Below are 26,812 nucleotides of genomic sequence, written 5' to 3'. Positions count from 1 at the left end.
TCCTTCTTGAGCTCTGCCAGTTTCTCCTTTATGAATTTGGATGCTATGCCACTTGGTGCATACATATTGAGCAGTGTTATTTCCTCATTGTTTATACTGCCTTTAATCAGGATGTAATGACCTTACCTGTCTTTTTTAATCATATCTATTTTTACTTTGGCTTTGTCAGAAATCATAATAGCCACTCCTGCCTTCTTTTTCTCATTTGACGCCCAAAAGATTTTGCTCAAACCCTGAACCTTAAACTTGTGTATGTCCACCCACCTCATATGTGTTTCTTGTAGACAACATATGGTGGGGTTTTGGTTTCTAATCCACTCTGCTATTTGCTTCCGTTTTATGAGCGAGTTTATCCCATTCACATTCAGAGTTATAATCATCAGTTGTGCATTTGCTGACATTTTCAAATCCTCCCCCATTCCTACCCCTTCTCCTTAAACTATTTCCTTTAAAACCAGTGGTTTGCTATTAAGACCCTATCCCTTATCCCCTCCCTTGATTGACTTCCCTTTCTACCCCCTACCTTATTTTTCTCCCCTCTTTTTGTTTTTAAAGGCCTTATGAATTCCCTCCCCTTTACCCCTCCCTTTTTTTGACCTCCCCACTCCCCTGCTCCCCTTGGTTTATCCCTTCTAACTTTCTCAGAAGGGTTAGATAAGAGTTTTATTTCCCAATGGATAGTATAGTTACTCTTCCCTCTCTGGGTTGATTACACTGAGAGTAAGGTTTGATTATTACCTCTTTATGCTCTCTTCCTCTCCTTCTTATAGTAGTATTTGTCCCCTCTCCCTCCCATGCCCTCTTTATGTGTAATAGAATATTCTATTTTCTTATTCACTCAAGTTTCTCTTGGTGTCCCCTGCTATTTACCCCCTCTTTCTCATCCCCCACGCCATCTTAGATTATTTAGTGTTCCACCCTCACCCTGTTAATTATTCTTCTGATTACTATAATAGTGAATAGTATAATAGTGAATAGAGTTCACTACAGAGAATTATACATAACATTTCTCTACATAGGAATACATATAATTAGATCTCACTGAGGCCCTTAAAAAGGCAAATTTAAAAATTATAAGTTTTCTTTCTTTCCCCTCTGTATCTTATTTACCTTTTCAGGTTTCTCTCGATTTTTGTGGTTCGATATCAAACTTTCCATTTAGCCCTGGTCTTTTCTGTGCAAATACCTGGAATTCTTCAATTTTGTTGAATGCCCATACTTTCCCCTGGAAATATATAGTCAATTTTGATGGGTAGTTGATCTGTGGTTGCAGGCCCAGCTCTCTTGCCTTTCTGAATATCGTATTCCAAGCCTTACGGTCTTTTAGCATGGAGGCTGCCAGATCCTGTGTGATCCTGATTGGTGCTCCTTGATATTTGAATTGTCTCTTTCTGGCTTCTTGTAAGATTTTTTCTTTTGCTTGAAAGCTTTTGAATTTGGCAATAATATTTCTAACCGTTTTTTTCTCTGGATCGAATGTAGTGGGTGTTCTATGAATCCTTTCGATGTCTATATTGCCCTCTTGTTATAGGACTTCAGGGCAATTTTGCTGAATAATTTCTTTTAGTACGGAGTCCAGGTTTCTATTAATTTCTGGTTTTTCTGGAAGACCAATTATTCTCAAATTGTCTCTTGTAGACCAGTTTTCTTGGTCTGTCACTCTCTCATTGAGATATTTCATGTTTCCTTCTATTTTTTCAGTCTTTTGACTTTGTTTTATTTGTTCTTGTTGTCTTGAGAGATCATTAGCTTCTACTTGCTCAATTCTAGCCTTTAGGGATTGATTTTCGGCTATAATCTTTCGGTTTTCGGCCATAATCTTCTGGTTTTTGGCCATAATCTTTTGGTTTTCGGCCATAATCTTCTGGTATTCCTTTTCAATCTGGTCATTTCTGGTGTTCAATTGCAAGATTCTACCTTTTAAACAGTTATTTTCTTGCCAGATCTCTTCCATTTTCCTCAAAATCTCAGTTTTGAACTCTTCCATAGCTTGTGAGGAGTTTTCCTTATTTGAGGAGGGTCCGGATGCTTGTTTATTCTCCTCCTCTGTTTGCTCGGATGTCTGGATTTTCTCTGTGTAAAAGTTGTCGAGTGTTAACGGCTTCTTTTTCTTGTTGTTATTCTTTCTCTTCTGAGCTTTCTGAGACTGGGTAGCCATCATTAGCCCAGCAGCTTCTCAGGTTTATCCTCGCGCTCAGTGTCTGTCCGCGGTCTATTGGCTCCTGAGGTCTGAGTTCTGGTTTTTTCCAAGATCAAGCCCCCTGGTGGACCCCCTTGCTTGATCTTCTGCAGGAGGTTCCTTTACAAGTCTCAGGGCGCTGCTCCCACAGTCGTATACCCATCTGCACTGGTTCCCCACTCAGGTTTTCAGAGCTTTAGTTCCTGGCTGTGTCTGCCTCCACCCACGCCTCTGCCGGTGCCTGTGCTCTCAGCCCGCGCTCTGCGCCCTGCGTCCACTCTCTGCTTCCGCGCTCAGATTTTGCGTGCGTTCTTTGGCTTACTGGGGTCCTAAATCTTGCTGCTCTCAGGAACAGGCCCCGGAGCTGCCAATGACTCGATGGGTGCCCCAAACTTGCTCTATTTCTTTTTAGCTGGCTTCGGCACTATAGATATTGTGTGTGGAGGGGGTGGGGGTGGGGTGGTTGCTCAGCCCGCGATTTAGTGAGAGCTGTTTCACCCCTTTATAGCCTGGAAATGTCTCGATTCCACGTACCTTCCACGCTGTGCCCTGTTGTGGGGTTCCTCCGTTCGTCTGGACTTGTTTTAATGTCCCCTTGAGGAGTTTTGTGTGTTTCGGTCAGGAGAGGTTAAGAGCTGCTTCTTACTCTGCCGCCATCTTAACCCGGAACCAAGAGTTATTTTTTAAAAAGAATGCTCTAAGAAATGACAAGATGATTTCAAAAAAAGTTGGAAAGATGTGCATGAACTGATGCAGAGCGAAATAAGCAGAACTGGGAGAATATTGGTACACAGTAACAGCAATATTGTATGATGATCAACTGTGAAAACTTGACTATTCTCAGCAATGTAATGGTCTGGGACAGTCCTGAAAGACTTATGTCAGAGAATGGTATCCACTGCCAGAGAAAAAACTGTTGGAATTGGATGGATGCAGATCAAAGCATACTATCTTTCACATCAATGTACTTATGGTTTTATTTGGGGGGTTTGGTTTTATATGAATATGCTCTGACAACAATGACCAATGTGGAAGTATGTTTTGCATGATAATAAAAATGAAATAAAATATAAAAGAATCACTGGGCTACTTGAGAGCTAGAACCAAAGAAAGAGCTTATATATCATATTTCAAGAAATCATGAAAGAAAACTGCCCAGACAAATTAGAACAAGTGGTCAAAGAAGAAACAGAAAGAATTCACTAATTATCTTCTGAAAGAAACTTCAAAAAGAAACTAAAGCAGAATTTATTTTTTAACCCTTACCTTCTATCTTAGAATCAATACTAGGTATTGGTTCCAAGGCAGAAGAGTGGTAAGGGCTAGACAATGGGGATCAAGTGACTTGCCCAGGGTCACACTAAAGCTGAATTTTAAAAAGCAAGAGTAACATTATGATTTAAACAGACAATAGCAAAAATAGATTTAATTAAAAGAGATAAAGAAAGAAACAACATTTTGCTTAGTATACAATGCTCTTTCAACATTTAACATATACACCAAATGGCATAGTATCTTAATATTTAAAGGAAAAGCTACATGAATTACAGGAAGAAATAGTAAGATTATAATACCTGGGAGAGTGCTTTTTTGGCTAGATAAATCTAAATAAAAAAGAAAAAAGGATCTTAATATAATTTTTAATTTAGATAGATAATTTAATTTAGATAGGATAGATATTTGGTAATTACTGAATGGGAACAGAAAAGGGCATACATATTTCTTAACTATGCATGACAGCTTTACAAAAACCAACCTGTATTAAGGCATAGAACCTTGCAAATAAATGCAGAAAAGCAGTAATAGTCAATGCATCTTTCATTAACCACAACACAATAAAATTATACTTAATAAAGACCTATTTTTAGAAAATATTAAAACCAACCAGAGACTAACTTAATTCTAAAGAGCCGTGAATCAAATAACAAATGATAGAAATAATAGGTAATTTAATTAAAGGAAATGTCAACAAGGAGACAACATATTAAAATTTGGGGGAGAAAGAAATGCTAACTACAACAATAAGACAAAAATAAAAATTGAAGGAATAAGCAAAGGCAAGGAAGAAACAAAATTATCGCTTTTTGCCAATAACATGGCAAAAATCTAGAAAACCAACAAATTTTAAAACATCAAATTCCACAACAGAAATCCTGAAAATCAAGAGAAAAAATTAACAAAATTGAAAACAGAAAATCTATTTGATTAATAAAACTAGGAACTATTTTTAAAAATAAGATAAATTTGCATTAGGTAATTTAACTGAAAAGAATAAGAAAGCTAAATTACCAGCATAAAAGAAATGAAAAAGAAGAACAAAAAATAATTCACAACAAATGAAGGAATAAAGAGCATTACTACTACTTTTGTCAAATTATATGACAATAAAATTGACAATTTTTTGTTTATTTATTTAATTAATTAGTTTAGAATATTTTCCCATAGTTACATGAATCATGTTCTTTCCCTCTCCTCCTCCCACCCACCCTCCTGTAGCCAATGAGCAATTCCACGGGGTTTTACATGTGTCGTTTGATCAAGACCTATTTCCATATTATTAGTATTTGTACTAGGGTGATTGTTTAGAGTCTACATCCCCAATCATATTCCCATTGAACCATAAAACTCACAATTTAAATGAAATAGATTAACAAAAAAATTAAATGCCCAGATTAGCATAATAAGAAATAGAGATTTTAACAAATGCAAGTGCCATAAACTCCTCCCACCACAAAAAATACCCCAGGAGAAGACTGATGCACAAGCTAAATTTATCAAACATTCAAAACACAGTTGGCTTTGTAGAAAATATAAGTAAAGGTAATGGAGTCACAGGGATATTATAAATAAACTAAGTGGTTTGTGGGTACACACACTGGGATTTATGAAAGACTAGACCTGGACATGAAGACCTGAACAGCCAAGCTGCTCCTAACTGACAAAGGTCAGTTAGCCAACTGTCACCCTGGGCCAGAGGTTTTGAATCCAACAGACAAGGTAACAGGATATAACTGGGTTTAATTATGAACAACTAAAAGGTGGGATAGGGATATCTACTCTAAAACCTTAAATCTAATGACATAACCCACAGGGAAAGGAAAGACTTATTTCTACACTAACTTAGTAATCTAAACTGGCAGGACCCAAGGAGCAGTGGAGTCTCTGGGTGACTGCCTCAGACCTGGAACCTGCCAGGCTTGAGCAGCTCAGCTAGGGGCTTTGTGGCTTTGGGATTCTCACTGCAATCCACTGATGATCTCAGGATGCCAAGAGCCAAAGTTGTCTCAGGTACCAAGTAGGAAGGGTTTGCTTGAAACGCTGTCCACCAGATCTCAAAACTTTCTCCTCTTCCTTGGCACAGGACTGTTGATCTTCTCTTTTTGCTAGATGCCACCACTCAGAATCCCAGGAGAAAATCAGGATGCAAGATGTCCTTTTACTCTGAGTTCTCCCAGGGCTAACCACAGTTTGTGTTAACCCCTAATGGAGTCGCACTCAGAGCCCAAGTCATTTCTTCCTGCTCCTTCATTCCAACCTGGAATTCCCAGCTCCAGCTCCTTCCTGTTAGATACACCTTAACACTTAATCAGTAACTAATCTAATCTTCCTCACAACAGCTTCAACATATCAGCTGTTTGCAAAAATATCAAAAGAAGGGATCCTACAAAATTCCTTCTTTAATAAAACAGTATCTTGATACCAAATTCAAGGTAAGTAAAAATATGGAAAGAAAATAATAGATAATTACTCTTAATATAGATGCACAAAATTAACATAGGTGCAAACATTCTAAATAAAGCATTAGCAAAGAGGCTAAAGTAGCATATCACAAAGATTATGCACTATGATTGGGTTGACTTTATGCCAGGAATGCACAGTTGATTTAATTTAAGGAAACCTATAAACATAATTAATCATATTAAGAAACAGAACAACAGATAGTATGATTATATCAATGAACACAGAAAGTTTCCTGGACAAAATACAATATCCACTTTAGTTTAAAATAACTAGAAAACATGGAAATAAATTTACCTTTCATCAACATAATAAATAGTATATATCTAAAACCAAGAGCAAGAATTACATAAAAATGGGATAAATTTGAGTCATTTCCAGCAAAATCATGGGAAAAGCAAAGATGCCACCATTGCCACTACTTTGTAATACAGAAATGCTAACTATAACAATAAAAAAAGAATATGAAATTGAAGGAATAGTCAAAGGCAAGGAAGAAACAAAAGTATTGCCTTTTGGCAATAATATGAATGTGTACTTAGAGAAACTTAGAAAGTTAACTCAAAAAATTTGACATAACTTCAGCAAAGTTGCAGAATATAAAATGAATTCACATAAATCACCATGATTTCTACATATTACAAATAAAAGCCAGCAGAGAATGATTTTAAAAAAGAAAGATTCCATTCAAAATAACTACAGAATGCATAAACTATTTGGAAGTCTACCTACCAAGATAAATATAGTATCTATATTAATACAACTACAATACAGTCTTTGTAGAAATAAAAACAGAATAATAATTGGAGAAATATTTTAAAATTGCTCCTGGGTAAATTGAGTCAATAAAACAAAAATTACAATATTACTTAAATTAATCTACTTATTCAATATCACATCAATCAAATCACCAAGGGATTACTTTTTAGAACTGGAAAAAAAATTATAAAATTCATCTGATGGAACAAAAGGTTAAGGCTCATAAGGGAAAAATTTTAAAGGTCATGGGAAAGGGGGCATTAGATGACCCAGTAGATAGAGAGCCACACCTAGAAATGGGGAGTCTTGGATTTAAATTTAGCCTCAGACACTTCCTAGCTGTGGGACCCTGGGCAAGTCACTTAACCCCCATTGTCTAGCCTATTCTTCAGCCTGGTAACCAATACATAATATTGATTCTAAGATGAAAGGTAAGGGTTAAAACAACAACAACAACATAGATAGGAACAAGAAGCTTAGTAGTTCCAAATTTCAAACAATACTACAAAGCAAGACTCATCAGAACAATTCAGTCCTGGTTAAAAAAAAAAAAGAAAAAAGAAGTCAACCAGTGGAACAGATTAGGGACATACAGAAGCAAATAAACCTAGAAATCTAGAATTTGATAAACCCAAAGACCTCAGTTACCAGAGAAAGGATTCACTATATGGAGAAAAAAATTGCTGGGAAAATTGAATAGCAGTCTGGCAGAAATTATATTTAGACCAATATCACATACCATATACCATGGGAAGTTCCGAATGGATACATGACATAAACATAAAAGGACACATCATTGGTAATAAGGAAGAAAGTATCTTTTACATCTATGGATACAAAGAATGGAATAAGCATTTATACAATACCTACTCCCTTACAGCAACTCTGTAAGGTTAGTGCTATTATTATCCCCATTTTATAGTGGAGGAAACTGAAGCAGTAGAGGTTAAGTGACTTGCCCAGGGTCATACAGCAAATAAGTGTCTGAGATCAAATTTGAATTCAGGTCTTCCTGCTTCTAAGCCCAGCTCTGTATTAACTGAACTACCAGTTGCCTCAGGAGATAGGTGATAGCTCATGATTAAACAAAGAATAGAAAGGATAACCAATTGTGACTATAACATTTAAAAGATTTTATACAAATAAATCCAGTGCTGCTAAAATTAGAAGAGAAATAGTTAAATGGAGAAATAATTTTATAAGTTTCTCTGATAAAAGTCTCATTTCAACACATATAAGAAAACTGATTCAAATTTATAGAAAAAAAGCTATTCCCTAATTGATAAATGATCAAAGGATAAGAATGAACACAGTGCTCAAAGGATAAAATTCAAATTATATCTAGGTATATGAAAAAAAATTCTTCAAATATCTAGTAACTAGAAAAATACAAATCAACCCACTCTGAGATTCTTTCTCAAATTGACAAAAGTGGCCAATGGGAAAATGACAATGGGAAGGGGCAATGGGAAAACAAGATCATTGTTTCACAGTCGGTGGAACTTGCCATTTTGGAAAGCAATTTGGAACTATTCCCAAAGTGGAGATGTCCCTTGAACCAGAGATGCCATTATCAGGTCTAGTCCCCCAAAGAGATCAAAAAAAAAAGAAAAGGACCTATATTATAAAAATGTTTATAGCAGCTATTTCTGTAGTGGCAAATAACTGAAAACTAAGGGGGTGTCCATCAGCTGAGGAATGGCCCAACTAACTAATGACTTGTGAATGCTGGGCAATATTCTTGTTATAAGAAATGAAGATGAATTCAGAGAAACCTGGGAAGACTTGTATGAAATGATACAGAGGGAAGTGAGTAGAATCAGGAGAATAATTTATACAATAACATAAATATTATAAAAATTAATGATTCTGAAAAACTCAAGAACACTGATTAACACAATGATCAGCCATTTACAGATGATCAATAGTGGAGAATCCTGCCTTCCTCATAACAGAAAAATAGTGAACTAACATGCAGAATGACACCTTTTTTTGGATATAACCATCATGGTAATTTGTTTTGCTTGACTTATTAATTACAATTTTTTTCTTCAGTACTGGGGTGGAAAGTCTAATTGGAAGGGGAGGAAGTACTTGATAACTGAAAAAATAAGACATTAATTGTTAATGGAGATTATGCAAGGAAAATGCAGAAACTATGCAACACATCACTGCAGGATGTAGTTTGTTGTTGTTCACTCATGTTCAACTCCTCATGATCCCATTGACAGTTTTTTTCCATAGGATTTTCTTGAAAGATCCTGGAGTAGATTGTCATTTCCTTCTTCAGTGTGCCCCCATTTTATAGATAAGGAACTGAGATAGAGGTTAAGTGAAAGATATTTTAATGTGGCTATAAATATGTATCAGAAGTTCGATATCCTTTATAAACAGGTGACAAATCTCCATACAAATATGGACACCAAAATATCTTTGAGAATTCAACAAATTAAATGGGAACATTATCACAGGCAAAACTGTTAACAATCACCCAAATACAATACAGATCCATAAAAATTAAAGAATGTTTTTAATAGATGTCATAGTGAATACTTAAAATCTACAAGACTTATAGAATGCAATTTTTTTTAAACCCTTAACTTCGGTGTATTGTCTGATAGGTGGAAGAGTGGTAAGGGTGGGCAATGGGGGTCAAGTGACTTGCCCAGGGTCACACAGCTGGGAAGTGGCTGAGGCCGGATTTGAACCTAGGACCTCCTGTCTCTAAGCCTGACTCTCAATCCACTGAGCTACCCAGCTGTCCCCTAGAATGTCCCCTATACCTAGCAGAAAAGACCCAAACCATGAGGGAACAGGATTAATTATATTATCATCCCTATCATCTGCTTAGCTACCAGAGTCATCCTGGAGAGGCATTCACTGAGTCTACAAAAAAAGAAGTAGCTGGAAATAAACTGGAAAACGATGGGGTAATCTCATAGTCATGTAGTCATGTCCTAAATAGTTTTCATCAGAAACTTCCTATAAAGAAGAAAATTACAATTTTGAGCTTAATGAGAACCTGTTGAACACTGGGAAGGCAGGAGACTAAAAACAGATGCTGGATGAGAGTATGGAGCAGATAGTGGCCCTCATGCTGTCCTTCCCTCTGCTGTTGAAGGGTGCCCTTGCATTGCCAGTGAGTAAAATCTCTTTGCACTTAGTCTGAATATTGGCAGTTATTTTCCTTCAAACCTTCCTCAGGGGACCCAGCAGCAAAAGAGTAAATGGTTCTTTTCAGACTAGAAGGTCTGTGGTTCTTTGGTCTCACCAGTTACATCCACTCTGTAATGGTCCCTAGAAATGTTTCTCTCCCCACAGCAGAATTGGAATGTCCTTTGAACAAAGAACATACAAAAAATGTGATGTTCATTGCGCAGGTCCCCTTAAAAGGACTCTATAAGAGAATATGAGCTATAACCACTCTGTTGTGTCTGCTTTTAAACCAAACCAAAACCATCATGAGGGGTTGTGATCTGGAAGTACCCAGACCACCCCCTCCCCAATCATGAATACACCAAAGTAATAAAGTGCTCCCTTTCTGTCAATTGGAATGGGATAAAATGGAATGGAATATATATATGTATATATATATATATATATATATATATATTTCTTAAGTGTATATTATATGCTAGGCACACTATGCTAGGTACTTTATAAATAGTGTCTCATTTGAGATAAGTTGAGATCCAAGACTTAAGGAATGTTATATTAGGAGATAATCATACACCAGCAAGAACAATGATCCAAAAGAGATTCTGGGATGTTCATGTAAAGCTAAAAAGACATGTTTTTTTCATGGCAGGTGCCAAGTAGGAAAGCTATAACCAGGGAAGCCACTCCTCAACTGCCTTTTCCCATAAACATTTAAAGTTATGGATTCATAATGGATATTATGTCCATGATTAAAGTCATGGACAACAATATGTTGTCACAGGAGTAGTTTAGTTGAGTTTGAATAAAATCAGCCTCATTGGATTAATGGGTGAATTTTTCTACTCCAGAATATCTTTATAAAACCGTCTATTAAATTGGAGAGATTGTAATCTACATTATGGAGGAAGCTGACAAAAATAAAATTGCAACCTACTTATTACCACCTAAATGCTCTCTGCCTAGCTGCTCCATTTTTTGGATTTCTTCATAGGAAGTTATCTTAATAAACAACATACCCCACATCCTCTTTTATCTGTCCTATTTTGTTTGAAGAAGGCAGCATGTACCTTTCCATGGTTATGTAGAAGTCGAGTCCCAATCTCTTTAAGTTCTTTATGAGGTGTTGTTAAGACCTTGTGTTAAGACATTATTCATTGGGCTGGTTATCCCAATTGTGTGCATCTGTGTAGACATCTGAAACCAGATTCTATTAGTGGTTCCTTTCTTAAATCTTGTCAGTGTGAACTTAGATCTCAACTATTTTTCATATAATATATGGGAAATTAGGTGGCCCACTGGATAGTGATGGGCCTAAAATCAAGGGGACCTGAGTTCAAGCTGAGACACAGATCATATAATACCTCAGTTTCCTCAACTATAAAATGGAGAAGATAATAGCACTTATTTCTAAGGTAATTTCACTATATAATTCAGATCTTATTCTGCTTTCTTATTGATGAGTACTCGTATAACTATTTAGTATATGATCTTTTCCTAACCATTTGTAGTATTTTCTTTGACTTAAGTTTTCCCACTTGGCTATATTTCTGAGTGAATAAGACTTTCTTTTTCACTCTTTTCTGACTTTTGGATTCATTATTTTTCTAAGAGACCTATGATTTCTAACTTCAAGACTAGTCATTCAGGTCAATTGTTTTTTGTGGTATAATTTGACATATTTTTACAATTTTGTTCTTTTGGCTTTGCTCTAACTACTGTTTTATTATTGACTTCTAATACATGAACAGCTCCCTCCATTCTTTTTTTTTTAGGTTGTCCACTGCTTACTAAGGTTTTCCAGCTCCTATTCAAAGAAACCAAGGCTCCTTTCCAAGCTCATTTCACTTCTTAGCCCTTTTTTCAACTCTAATACTGTCTTCCAATAACTCTTTGATATGTGATGTCCATTCTCTCCTTTTTTCTTGGATCTAGTTGCTGCAAAAAAAATTTTTTTTCTAAAGATTTCTCCCATAATATTTCTTCATTTTATTACCAGTTTTGCTTGGTCATCATTAACTCAGTCTCTGCTGGATTTAGTTTTCTTTTCTCTTTTTTTAAAAGAAGTTTTATAAATGTATCATTTATGGATGTATTTTTAGCTATTTAGTGTGAAATCCTTTCACTTTAACCATCATGCCAGAAATTCCTAAAAAATCTGTTTTCAATCAAGTTCACCTTATTGATTCTTCACCTCCTAAGAACTACAAAGAGGGATGTTGGCTGGCTCAGGTTACCACAAGAAATAGACAAAATTTTAAAAAACAAAATAATTTTACTTAAAACAAGAATGATAATAAAGGTTTCCAGGAAAAGGACATCATCAGCTGCCATTGAATACAATAAACACAAAGCTCCCTCCCTTAGGTCCTAGTATCTCTTTTTTGAGATTTAAAACCCTTATTCTCACATTTAACACAAAAACTGAAGACTTAAAATACTTATAAAGGGGAGGAAGTACCCTCAATGCTCTAGGTGTTCTTGTCCTAGGGTCTACATACTTTTTCACCAAGCTGCCATGACATGAAAAAGTCCATGATTCCAGAAAGGTTAAGAACCCTTGCTCTAGGAAAAGGTCAGCTGTCATCCACCCAAACACTTTGTAGTGATGAGATAGCAGATCCAACAAAGCTGATATCCATATGCTATAAAAGGTTTTCCAACTCAGGAATAACTGGGCTGCAGCCAGCTTGAGTGAACTTTATCTCTTCTTTTGCTGTATATCTTTCCCTAGCATGTGTCTTAAGATGATCCCAAGATATTCTACTTATGTTACATCACCTCAAAAGTGAGTTTTAGCTCACTATAGTCCATCCCTCGAAAGCATATTTTTATCTTTCCTAGCTCAGGATTATATTTAAACCTTCTTTTCACATTTAAATAACATAACAGACGTTAACATAATACTGATGATTATAGAGCCCTTGCAGATATTCAAGACTAGAATATGTACTGTGAACATGGGGAAAAGGGACACTTATGGTGAAATTGATTGTATTCTGCTAAGTTTTGGTCTAGAAATAATAGCCTGACCTTGTGCAAGTTTTCTGGACCTAGTTTTTGATCCTGGGTAAAATTTTGGAAATATGAGTTCATGCAATACTACTCCATGTTAACTAAAGGGTAAAATAGTCAAGGTGACAGTCATCCAGACGATCAAGGAAGAAAAGTAATGGAGTTTCCGTAAGTCCTGTCACCAGTCTGTGCCACTGCCCCATGCTTTCAGAGAATGGATTCAAGAGTTGATATGCCACTCTGAACCATTACCACAATTTCACTGTCTTTCATGACCATTTCAGTAAGAAACCTGCTGATATCTTCCCTTCATTAGCCAATCGCTGCTGCCTCAATGCTCACCATGTCCATTAGCTTTGAGCATCAGTTTGTCTCCTAATATAGTGAGCCTCCTTCTCAGATATCTGAAGCAATGTGTAATTCAAAAGCCAAAAGAGGGCCTTGAGTAAACAAAGAATCTTTTTAGTAGGTTTCACCTTTTATAGTCAATTCCACTGTTTATAATCATTAGAAAGATAAAACATGGGCACTGGTTTTATGGACTTATCACATTTCTAGGAGATGACATTGGCCTTTTATACATATTATCTTATTCAAAACCCTATGACACTGTGGCATATCTTCTCACAAACAATATTATCTCCATTTGACAAGAAGAAAACCATCTGAAGTGAGCTATGAAACTAGTCCTGGAGGTAGGAGGTCTTGAGTTTAAATCTGGTCTCGGATACTTCCTAGTTGTGTAATCCTGGGCAAATCATTCCACCACATTGTCCATCCCTTACTGCTCTTTTACCTTGGAACTGATTCTTAGTGTCAGTTCTAAAACAATATAAGTAAGGGTTCAAAAAAATCAGGGAGGCATAGCCTCTCAAACTCAAAGCCTAACACTAGCCAATTTCTTCATCTATAAAACATGGCATAAAACCCTCACAAAGTTCTGAGGTTGAAAGAAGAGAAGTAGTCTGCACACTTTAAAGCTATTAGACTGTCTCCCTTCCTATATCTATCTTTCTCATTATATTTCTCACTCCTGGTGTCATTCATAGGAGACAAGTCACACGATGACCTTAAAACATTCCAAGTCAAACATTTACAGTAAAACAATGGCATTGTAGGATGTGCCAAAGTAAAGTTCAACTATTAAGAAAATATCTGAAGTCTAGTTTCTAAGAAACAAATCAAAGTTCATCATTTTCAATTCAAACCGCAGGGACAACAGGTTTTTCTGGGCAGAAAAAATAGTGATGGCAAATCAACAGTCATCATTCAATCCTTGTGCTGGTAGGTGCTAATAACTTTTTCCTCAACATTGCAAAATCATTTTAAGGTTTTCATGGTATTCCACATATCTTCAAATCTTATTTGCATTGTTTCCAAAAAGTGTTCTCTGATCTCGATGTCCTCAAAGGAAGCCTTGATCGCAAAGTCATTCTTCCCTTCTCACTGGTTGGGGGATTCATTCAAAAACTAGGCAAGTTGAATCCTGTAAGCTTAAACATTTGTTCCTTCGTAATTGCAGAAAAGCTCTTCTTCAAGCCGGAGTGGGGGGTGGGGTGTAGGAAGGGTAAAACAACATGTCACTGATAAAACTTTAGAATTCACAAAGAATCAGTTGTCAAGTAATTAAGCTATTTAATAAAATGGCAAACTTTTTGTACTGGTCCACTTTTTAAAGAGGTTACCTTCTCTAGATAGGCTAGATAAAGCTAAATAGGTAAAGCTAGTCTCTGAACCAGAAATACCCAAGTTGAAATTTCACCTCCAAAAATATTGGCTGTGAATTCCTCATTCCCCAAACCATTTAACTTCTTGGAACTGTAGGCAACTGTAGGTTCTAAGTGCTAACCTGTACTGATATAGTAAGTTTTTTCATATGACGTTCTAGATCAGTGAAAACAAAGAATCATTCCATATCTTTATATTCTTATTTATCATGGTCTTAACCTACTCTGATACTGGTATTGTTTACTATTTAATTTCTCTGCTCTTTTAGAATTCTGTTGTGCTGGTCAGGTATTCTTGCTTGTCAATTCTACATTTCAAAGCTTGCTATGTTTATATATAACTTACCAATATTAGCACTTCAAAGCTAAGGTTATTGTGTCTAGGCCTATTTAGTTTTGAAGGCCAAAACCTATCTTTAGAAACTGAATTCCTATAGCACATTTTTTCTATACTTTTTTGCAAAATACATATTCCAACCCTTATGAATTTGGATCTTTTCTCTTTAACAAAAGAACATTTTGGAAAATTATACCCAATAACACATCCCAACAAGTTGTTCTTTGAAAACAAGTATGAAAATATTAAACATATTTATTAAACAAATAATTAAATTCAACATGATTTACAACAAAGTATTCAAATCATGGTTCATCAAACTGAGAACTGGCTCCCTGGAGAACTACTTTTTATGGGGAACTTAGTTTCAATAATAGCTTCCAAAAGCAAGTTACACAGCAATCAAGTACTAAAAAGAAATGGATGCTTCCATGTGACATACCTAAAGATAAGACTGAGTAATAAAAATACCTTTTTTAGGTTCCAACTAGACTGTTCTGGCTGAAGAGAGTTTAGGATTCCTGGTTAGATAGGAAAAGCAGGAATGTTTGTTCTCAGCTTGCAGAAATGTGACCAGACATGAGGAAATAAATTTTTACAACTTCTGAGTCTACAGTTCCAAATGTTTTTGACTTTCTGGAAATTTTCTTTCCCCAAAAGTAGTTCATCATCTTCCCTCCTCATATGTAGTTAGAAGGCTGGAAACTTTCTAGTTACTTTGCATTTGGTAGTAGCTTGGTAAAGAAAGGGAGAGTAAATCCTAAACTAGATTACTTCTTAATACACTGATTCATACATACATTTGAACTACAATCTCAGATGCATGTGTCACAACACAATACACACAGAACAGATTTAATGCTGAATTGTAGAAAGTATCCACAATAATCATTTACCTGGAGGCAGATACCCAAGTAGGTAATTCTTAAGACAAATATCCCCAATATTTATATTAATAGGATGATTTTAGATACTTTTTTTTCAAGTTCATATTAAAGTTCCAGCATCTGTGAAACTAAGCTTGAAAGTCATTAGAAGTTAACCAGATTCTTTGGGGAAGATCTTATCTCCACAGATCTTTGGATTGTTGAATTTTAGCTCTCGTTTTCTGTTACTAATAGGAAAAAAAAATACTCTAGGTTCTCTCCAATCAAGTCACCTTACATTCTTAACAGCATTTATCCAGGGAATATTCATGGCCCTGAACTCCCTGCAATTCTGATTTCATGGGCCTCTATTTTTTTCAAATTAAAAAAGGCATAAAAGCTTTCTTAAGCCCATGTTACTATCTCTGCCATATTGGTATCCCAACCCTCTCATTTGTACCGAGTCCCTGAGAGATATTCTTTTATTACAGAATTCTGTAGCTGGAGAGGAAAGTAAAAATCTTGGTCAGATCTACCTACTTTGGCTGCCAGTCATTTTCAAGCAATTAATCTAATTTACTTTTCAAGTGTATTATGTAATAGATTCTTGCTTAGATGTTCAGTATTTGTTGAGCACCTACCACATGCCACATACTGTGTAGGTGCTGTGTAACTAGACCAAAAAAAAAGTAATTTGTCCTTGCTCTCAAGTACTTTATGTTCTACTGGTATGAGATTATGATCCCCCAAGTTCCTTTAAATCTCTATAGTTTTTGTGATTCTGTAAATTCTGAGGTCTCTTTTGCTAAAAAATTCCCATTTATCACTTTCCCATGGTTCCTCTAAAACAGGGATCAGCAATGTATGGCTCTCGAGCCATATCTGGCTCTTTTGAGGGCCAGATATGGCTCTTTCTGCAGGAGCCATAAAGTCAATTTTTTTTCAGGTGCTGTTACAGGAGTGTGCGCTGTTACAGGAGCGCGCACTGTGAGTACTATACAGCTCTCACGAAATTACATTTTTAAAAATGTGGCGTTTATGGCTCTCACGGCCAAAAAGGTTGCCAACTCCTGCTCTAAAACATCAATTTTCAGGTAAATGGAATGAGTTATCACTAAAGATTTCCCACATTTTTTTTTATACTGTTATTCTTTAATATGACATTTCTTATGATTTCTAAAAGATGAACTGTGACTGAAGGTTTTCCCACATTCATTACATTCTAAGGGTTTCTCTCCAGTATGGATCCTCTTGTGTTCAGTAAGACTTGTTGGATAACTGAAGGCTTTTCCACATTCATTACATTCATAAGGTTTCTCTCCAGTATGAATCCTCTTGTGTAGAGTAAGTTGTCTCTTTTCTCTGAAGGCTTTCCCACACTGATTGCAATCAAAGGGTTTCTCTCCAGTATGAAGTCTTTGATGTGTCCTAAGGTTTGAGCTATTGCTGAACGCTTTTCCACATTCATTGCATTTAAAGGGTTTCTCCCCTGTATGAAGTCTCCAATGCATCATAAGATTTGAACTGTTACTGAAGGCTTTCCCACATTCTTTACATTCAAAAGGCTTTTCTTCTGTATGAATTCTCTTATGAGCTGTAAGACCTATCCTGTGGCGGAAGGCTTTTCCACACACGTTACATTCAAGGGGCTTCTCTCCAGTATGAATTCTCTTATGTTCAGTAAGACTTGCTATGTAGCTAAAGGCTTTTCCACATTCATGACATTCAAAGGGTTTTTCTCCAGTATGAATTCTCATATGTTCATTAAGTCTTCCTCTTTCTATAAAGGCTTTCCCACATTCACTGCATGCAAATGGTTTTTCTCCAGTATGAATCCTCTGATGTTTCATAAGAGATGAGCTTCTGATAAAGGATTTCCCACATTCACTACATTCAAACTTTTTCTCTCCTGTATGAATTCTCCAATGAAGCTTCAAGGATGAACGGCTACTGAAGGCTTTCTTACATTCATTACATTCAAAAGACTTCTCACCAGTATGTGTTAATTGGTGTGTCCTAAGTGTTGAGCTTTGGCTAAAGGCTTTCCCACATTCACTACATTCAAAGGGTTTCTCTCCTGTATGAATTCTCTGATGTTCAGTAAGACTAGTGGTATAACTAAAGGCCTTTCCACATTCATTACATTCAAAGGGTTTCTCTCCAGTATGAATTCTCATATGTTCTGTAAGTCTCCCTCGCTCTATGAAGGCTTTCCCGCACTCTGTACAGGCAAAGGGTTTCTCTCCAGTATGAGTTCTCTGATGCTTTCTAAGCGTTGAACTTGCACTGAAACATTTCCCACATTCATTGCATTTGTATCGTTTTTCTCCAGTATGAAGTCTCCGATGATATCTAAGGGAGGAACTGTGACTGAAAGCTTTTCCACATTCGTTACATTCAAAGGGTTTCTCCCCAGTATGAATTCTTTTATGTTCAGTAAGTCTTACTTTCTCTATGAAAGCTTTCCCACACTCATTGCACACATAGGGTTTCTCACCTGTATGAATTTTTTGGTGGCCTTTAAGTGATGTACTTCTACTGAAAGACTTGCCACATTCATTACATTCATGTCGGTTTTCTCCAGTATGAAACCTACAATGATCTCTAAGGGATGAGATGTAGCTAAAGGTCTTCCCACATTCTTTACATTGAAAAGGCTTCTCACCTGTGTGAATTCTCTTATGTGCAGTAAGTTTTCCACTCTCTATGAAGGCTTTTCCACAAAGATTACATACAAAGGGTTTCTCCCCAGTATGAATTATTTGATGCCTCCTAAGTGCTGAGCTCTGCCTGAAGGCTTTTCCACATTCTTTACATTCAAAAGGTTTCTCTCCTGTGTGAATTCTCTTATGTTCAGTAAGACTTATTGAATATCTGAAAGCCTTTCCACACTCATGACATACAAAGGGTTTCTCTCCAGTATGAATTCTCTTATGTACATTCAGTTTTGCCCTCTGAATGAAGGCTTTCCCACACTCACTGCACACAAAGGGTCTCTCTCCAGTATGAAGTCTCAGATGTCCTTTAAGTGATGACCTGGTGCTAAAGGCTTTCCCACACTCACTACATTCACATGTCTTTTTCCCAGTAAGTTTTCTATGATACTGAATAAGATCTGAATGGTAACTGAAGGATTTCCTGTATTTCATGGACTTAGAAAGTTTCTTCCCAGAGATTTTGTGACCCTTAATGATGTTCGGATATTGCTTAGATGTCTTTGCATTTCCTCCATACCCATGGAGATTTTTCCCTGTAGGAGCTCTCTGCTGTGGAATAGGTAATGAATCCAAACTGAAATTTTTACCAAATATGTTGCTTTCGTGGGTGACTGTCAACTTTTTAGGCTTTCTCTGTTGGTTACCTTTCTGCCTCTGTGACCTGACATCACATTCCCAGTTATCTCCCAATATGGCAATAGAAGATCTATCCTTTTTGAGTATTTCTTTGGATGATTCTCCCAGAGAAACAGCATGCTTCGGAACTGATTCTGTGGCTTTATGCCTAGTATTCTGAATTATGGAATCTAAAGAAAATTAAAAAATAAAAAGTTATTGAAGGTTTTCCTACATTCTTTACATTCAAACAGCTTTTCTTCTGTATGAATTCTCTTATGTTGAGAAAAACCTATTCTGTGGTAGTTTTTTCTACTTACAGGGTTCCACTACTCCCTGAACTGTGGATTAATATTAAATTTTTAAATGTAATGTTGGAAGTTCTGGATTTAAACACCAATGCAGGCATTATGAGCCTTGGAACTATGGAAAGAAATTTAACAATTTAAACAATATTTTTTAGTAGTAGCAAATTGACAGAAACAAAGAAAGTGCCCATCAATTAAAGAATGGTTGAAGAACTTTTGACACATGAATGAAATGGATTTTTTTTTTACATTAAATGTCTCCTTAAAAAATCTGTCCTTAACACCATAAACAGATTAGAACAGAAAGACATGACTGCATAGGAAACAGCATTATTTATATCTTACTTTAAAAAAAATATAGAGAGAGATAACTGTATCCATCTCACATACTCACACACAAAGACACACATGTGTGCACAAAATTTAACATGGTACTTTCAAAGCTGACCTGCTTGTCAGGATTTCCTTCTGAATCTCTGATTCTCTTTTGTCTATTTTTTCTCTTAAATGCTACAATGATCTCCCCTTTTCTTTCTTTTCCTTTTTGGCTTGAGTATTATTGTACAGTAAGAAAACAGTAGTTTTGAAGAATTTAAGGAAACTTTAGAGAAGACTTTAAGGATTTGAGACATGAGTAGAATCAGAAAACAAACCATGAAATGGCCACAAAAATGTAAAAAAAGAAAAGAAAGCAACACTAGATGTGTACCCAATATCTGATACATAGAAAACATAAGAATGTAAAACCAAGAGCCATTCTCTAGTGTGTAGAGATTGAATGGAACTAAGCACCCAAAAGAGAAAGGACAATGAAAGATACAAGTAAAATAGAGGAAATCAGGAAGGACAATGGCTTAATTCTGAGTGCTGGTATGAAATATGAAGTGAGCAAAACCTCAAGAAAATAATCTATTGAAGCAAAAGATTTAGGAAGATTGCAGACTTTATACACTGTCTGGGTAGGGAGGAGCATCATTCATTTACTTACCTAGACAAGGACTTCTTGGTACTTCTCCCTCAGGCATCCAGGGCACTTCACCTTTCTCCAACTGGGAGATCACATCTGGTTGAGAACCTAAAAGTCCTACTCATAGAAAAACAAATGGGAAAGTGCTAGAATAGAGAGATATCTCACATTTCCAACCCCAGACTCTTTTATCTGTAAGGAAAAAGTGGGTACTCAAGGAAGGGCAAAAGTGGGGTAGACTAAACCTCATTAAAAGCTTTGGAAATATGGGATGGGTAAGGTTTTATTTAGGTTCATTAAGGAAACTGGTTCATATGACCAAGTCACTGTTAAATTAATGGGACCATTTCACATCTTCAGGTATTTATCCCGGGGCTTTAGAGGATAAGCTCTGACCTGGGGGGAACCAAAGAATGAGGAAGTTGTTGCTTTATGGGAAACACAGTGGAGATATAAGTTTTTCAGTTTTCGGTTTTTTTTTAAGACTCCAGAAAGGAAAAGAAAATAGAAATGTTTTGTTTCTATTTGCCATAAAGAATTCAGATAGCTCCCTCTATGACATAAGATTCCTAAACCACCCCGAAAACCAAACTAAAACTCAGTTGAGTGATTCTGATATTCCAGAGCCAAAATTTAGCAAATAAGAATGCACAGACACACCCAGGGCCTAATTCCCAGGGAAACACTGCCTTACCCAGGAAAACTAGGTTCTTATAGTTCTCCAGCATCACATCCCTGTACATATCTCTCTGAGAAGGGTTCAGTTGCCTCCACTCCTCCTTGGTGAAGTCCACAGCCACATCCTTGAATGTCAAAGATTTCTGAAAAACAAACATTTCTGCTTATCCAGGGACCAACCACATCATGCAAATCATAGAAGATATGAAGTTGGCAAAGGGTGCACCAAGAGTGGGTGAGGGCATTAAGGGTTTTTAATACTTCATGTCAGATATTTACTCAAGTCTATTTTCCACACCAGACACTATATCTCACTTCAGACTACACTTCCAGACTGTTGCAATGTTAAATTTAAATTAATATCCAAAGCTCTAAGTTATAAGGTTTATTAGTAATCACTTGAAGTAGAAGAAATAAAAGAACAAAGTACAAACCTTAAGTATGACCATGTGAGTAAACTTCTCCTGCCTGGCACTCACCCAACTGCCACAGCTGCATTCCTAGGAGAAGAGCACCAGGGCGGAACTACACAAAACTTATATCTTCCCTACATTAATTATATGATAGATATGTAAATGGGATGCTGGGAGAGCAAGTCCTGGGGAGCAAATTCTAATTACACAGTGTGTCATTGTCTTAATCCATTCTGATAAACTAGCTTCCATAGTGAGCCCCAAGCCAGTCACATGCTTTTATTTCTGAATTGCCCCAAACCTATCTATCTTATAATCAATTATATAACACTGAAATCAATTATTTCGCTACACATAACCAATTTCTAAGAAGCAACATCATAGCAATCACTCTCCATCACTGATCCCCAAGTTTTGGATAAAAGTAGAAAGCAGAGTTGCTAGGCTGGAAGTATGGGCATGGGGATATCTCCTCCTATTCAGCCAGTAACAGGGTCCCGCTCCCCACCTACACCACAGCTTTTCTCATTCAAGCTCTCTGCACCTCTCTGCACCTCCCTGCCCCAGCCAAAGTGCAGAGTGTCTTCCTTTTAAGATCCTACAATACCCAGAACAATGAGAGGTGCTCATCTGCTATGTGCTAGGAGTAGAACACATACAGCAATGACCAGAATATAAAGTGATTCCAATGAAGAGAGTTAGAATGTTCCCAATTTTTCTTTAAAGGATAATACATGGGGCAAAGAGGCAGCTCAGCAGATAGAGAGAGCCAAGCCTAGAGATAGAAGATGCTAGATTCAAATCTGGCCTCAGGCACCTCCTAGCTATGTGACCTTGAGCAAGTCACTTAACCCCAATACCTAGACCTTCCATTCTTCTGCCTTGGAACCAATACTTAGTACTGATTCTAAGCCAGAAAGTAAGGGTTTAAAAAAAATAATACTTCTAAATTAATCAACAAATTTCAGATAAGCACAGAAATGGGGAATTGAAAAGAACCCCAAGGTCCACCTAGCTCATCTCAACCCTGACAGCAAACTCTTGACTCTAACACCCAGGCAGAGGGTCATCTAGCATGTGTGAAGACCTACACTGAGACAATCTCCACCCCCCAACTGCCCCCCATTCCACTTCTGGACAGTCACATAGTTAGAAAAGTGCTTAAGATATGAAGCTTAAACTGGCCTTTCTATGACTTCCACCCATTGATCTTGGTTCTGGCCTCTGGGCCCAAATAGCACAAGACAGATCCAGGGGACAGTCCTGGAGGCAATCTGAAGACAGTTCTCACCTCCCTCTAACCCACTGGCCTTCTCTTCTATGGGCGACCTTAGCCTCCTGCCACGTAACACGATTCAAGGCCTTTTACCACCTGGTGGTTCTCCAGTATAGAGTGCTATACCGAGAAAATTCCCAAGGAGAACTTCGGACTTAGACAAAATAACATTTGAACAAACATCCTGAAAGCACTGGAAGAATCTTAAACTATGACACAGAGCCGTAATGACTAAAAACTATAGTATGGGACAAAATGTAGAAAAGTCTTGGTGCAGCAGGGTCATGGTTGATAAACCAAAAGACCAATGACCAGAAGAAGGGCTTTTTTATCCAGTATAACTCAATTAGTGGAGTGAGAACTCACCACCTAACAAAACTACTGGGAAAACTTGAAAGCAGTGTGGCAAAAACTAGGTAGACATTGCACACCACATAGTAATAACAGCAGCAGCTAACATTTATAGTGTTTATTATGTGCCAGGCACTATGATAAATGCTTTCCAATTAAGATATCATTTGATCCTCACAACCACCCTGGAATGCAGGTACTGTTATTATCCCATTTTAAAAATGAGAAAACTGAGGCAAAGAGGTTAAGTGACATACCAACACAAGTTCTACATGGGTACATAATTTAGATAGAAAAGAGTAACATCATAAGCAAATTAGACAGAGGAGCAAGGAAAAAACCATCTGTCAAATCTATGGATGAGAATAGAGATGATCACAGAAAGGTAAAATGGGAAATGTTGATTATATCAAATTTAAAAGGTTTTGCACAAACAAAATCAATGCAACTAAAATTAGAAGAGAAGTAGGTAAATGAGAAAAAAATCATTTGTATTAAGTTTCTCATTTCCAGGATATATAAGGAATCAATTCAAATTTGTAAGAGCCATTCCCCAGTTGATAAATTATCAAAGGATATGAATAGGCAGTGTTCCAGGGAAGAAATCCAAGCTATCTTTTGCCACATGAAAAAATCCTCTAAATCATTACTAATAAGAGAAGTGAAAATTAAACAACTCAGAGGTTCTACTCAATACCCATCAGATTGGCAAAACTGCCAAAAAACAAAAAATGACAAATGCTAATAGTTATGGGAAAATAGCACATTAACATACTATTGAAGCAGTGTTCCAGTCATTCTGGAAAACAATTCAGAACTATGCCCCCAAATTTACTAAACTGCCCATGCCCTTTGAACTAACAATAGCACTAGAAGATCTATACATCAGAGAGATAAAAGGAAACAAAAATATTTATAACAAATAGCTCTAAAAACTGAGAGGGAGATACGCCCATCACCTGGAGAATGGCTGAACAAGTTATAATATATGAATGTGGTGGGATATTTTATTGTGCTATGGCCATTATAGACATACCTGGGAAGACACACTTGTAGGAATTGATGCAGAGAGAAAGGGGCAAAACTATTAGTCAATTTTATATGATAACAAGATGGTAAAAACAGAAAACTGAAAGACTTAAGAGCTCTGATCAACATGATAAACCACCATGACTCCAGGGGACTCGTGATGAAACATGCTGTCCATATCCTAACAGAGATGAGAGACTCAAGGCACAGCCTGAGACACACACAGACCCAGACACAGAGTACGGTCAATGTGAGGATTTGATTTATATGGCAATATATAGGAATTCCTTTTTCTCTCTTTTTCTGATGGATAACTTAGATTTCTTCCTTTGAGGGAGGTGGGAGGGAAAATAAAGATTTGGGATAATTGAAAAAAAATTTAACTAAATGTTTCATTAAGTCTCAGTTTTCTTCCGTTAGTTTCTAAGACCATTTTGAGGAAATCAATCTGCAATCTGTAATGTACTCTGTAACTATGATTTGACTGTCCACTCCCTGAAGGTAAGGACTGTCTTTTAATGCTTTTCATACCCCCAGGACTTAGCACAATACCTGCCAAATAGCAGACTCTTATAAATTCTTACTTTTACTATATATCCTGGACCAAATGACCCTCAATTTCTCTTTCTTTTTCCTGCCTTTTAAAGTTTTGTTCCTTGTGCCTTTCTTTTCAGTCTCAATTAGTACTGATTAGTTTTCAAAGGTACAGGTTTGTGATTGAGCCCGCTCATTCCCTTCAAATGTCTCTTCCTAAAAGAGTTCAAGTTGGAAACCGCTATCAATCTAGGTTTTAGAAAAGCATCTACATTTTTTTTTTAAAAAGGGCCTGCAAAGGGTTCAAGCAAAAGAGAAACACAGTCCTTTGAGAACATCCTAAAAAGGAACAACAGTCAGAATGAACTGACCCTTCAAGGAACTCTATAGACTCCAAATAGAAATTTTTTTCATTATGTTATAATTAAGATTATAATGACTTTAAAATTTTGAGACTTTCATCTTGAAGGAGACAAGATCACTTTGGAAGAGTGCTAGGAGATCTCTTGGAAGCCGATAAGACAAAAAAGAAAAAGAGGGACTGAAATTTGTAGGAACAGCTAGGAATGAAGCATCATGAAATAAATGAAGTTGGCACACTGAATCGAGGCGAAAGCAAAAGATTCAGTAAAAAAAAAAAGAGATTATTGCAGAAGCAATTCTCTTGCTGTGGCAACATCATGAAACTTCATGAGTTCACCAGGTTCTAGTTGTCTAAATTAATTCTGGTGATAATTTTTCAAGTTCTTAAAAATATGTTCTTTGGGGGGCAGCTGGGTGGCTCAGTGGATTGAGAGTCAGGCCTAGAGACAGGAGGTCCTAGGTTCAAACCCGGCCTCAGCCACTTCCCAGCTGTGTGACCCTGGGCAAGTCACTTGACCCCCATTGCCCACCCTTATCCCTCTTCTGCCTTGGAGCCAATACACAGTATTGATTCTGAGATGGAAGGTGAGAGTTTAAAAAAATAAAAATATGTTCTTTGGCAAAGAAGAGCCAAGAGGTACAAATTAAACATAGGGAAGCTGGCCTGGCCTGCAGGGTTTACACTAGCATCCCGGCCCCTCAGGGGTTCCTGTCTCCTGGCCATACCACCCGCTATGAACTCCACCGATAATGAGAATCGCGCATTCTGGGGTTTTGTCCCAACTCTGCATATCAGAAATGCTACTTTTCATTGTCTGTCCGGTCCCCACTTTCCTAGTAAAGCCTCTGCTCGGGCACTCTGGCTCTTTCTTCTCCTCCTTCCTCCCGGCTCCACTTTCCCAGCTCTTTCCCCCCAAGGCCCAATTCTGCCTTGCACTGGGCCGGACCCTTCTAACTGGTGAAGCCCTTCCCGAGCCTGTGCGGCTGCCTCCAGGCCTAAGAGAAAGCCAGGCCGGGCTTGGGGAAATAAAGATGGCGGCTCCCTTCCCGATCCTCCCCCGGGATCCCTTTGGGAAACCTCGGAGCCCGCCAGGGTGGCGCCCCACAAATGCGGGAGGTTCCCTTCCAGGCGGGGGTCCCCCAAACACCCGCACCAATGCCTCTGGCTTTCCTCTGTCACCAGCGATCTGCTCAGCCGCAGGTCAGGATGAAGGAGCAGCACTGGCGGGGCCATGAACTGTTTTACACGGAGAAGGAGTGCCTGGCTGCCCACCCCGCCTCACACACTTCCTGGCAGGCTGGCACCGGCCAGAACCTTCAGAGGCTTCAGAAAAGGGGTCGGAGGGGCGCTCAGGGACTAAAGGGCCGAACGAACCCCTCAGACTCCCGAGCTGGCTCAGGTGAAGGACTAGAGCCAAGTACCCGCTCTTGGAGCCCGCATTTAGGACGGGAAGCCCAACTCACCTGGGCGGGGGCTGCCAGGAGCGCCGAAGCCATCGCTCCTTCCTCCTCTGTTCTCAGGGGGCCCTTAGCTGGGGGTGAGAAAGAAGTCAGGAAGAGTCCCCGAGGCCCAAAGCGCCCCCATTTATGGGGACGGGGTGCAGCTCCTCCCCCACCCCCACCTGCCCTGGGGGGGGGAGGGGAGGAAGGCCTGCCGACCAAGGGCTCAGCCCGGAAGAAATCCAGGGGCGGAGAACTTGGGGTGAAGGGACTTGTCCAAGGTGATGAGGGCTTCCACAGGGGAGGCCCACCCGGCCCAGCCACTCTTTCCTCCCCCCCCCCCA

At 37.8% G+C, this 26,812-nt stretch overlaps 1 protein-coding gene and 1 pseudogene across 1 annotated transcript in view; one reads left to right on the top strand and one right to left on the bottom strand.

Moving 5' to 3' along the window:
- LOC123240764 overlaps positions 1–25,752 on the bottom strand; it is a 216,041-nt pseudogene extending 190,289 nt beyond the window's left edge.
- Positions 25,753–26,184: 432 nt separating this feature from the next.
- LOC123240763 (zinc finger protein 883-like) overlaps positions 26,185–26,812 on the top strand; it is a 21,321-nt gene continuing 20,693 nt past the window's right edge. Inside the window, exon 1 of the mRNA XM_044668474.1 lies at positions 26,185–26,577. Within this exon, the coding sequence (XP_044524409.1) occupies positions 26,185–26,577 (393 nt within the window). The remainder of the gene's footprint in view (positions 26,578–26,812) is intronic.

The sequence above is a fragment of the Gracilinanus agilis genome, chromosome 3, assembly GCF_016433145.1.
Source record: "Gracilinanus agilis isolate LMUSP501 chromosome 3, AgileGrace, whole genome shotgun sequence".
Taxonomy (NCBI): domain Eukaryota; kingdom Metazoa; phylum Chordata; class Mammalia; order Didelphimorphia; family Didelphidae; genus Gracilinanus; species Gracilinanus agilis.
Note: the sequence above shows the minus strand (reverse complement) of the source record. Positions and strands in the feature narration are given on the sequence as shown.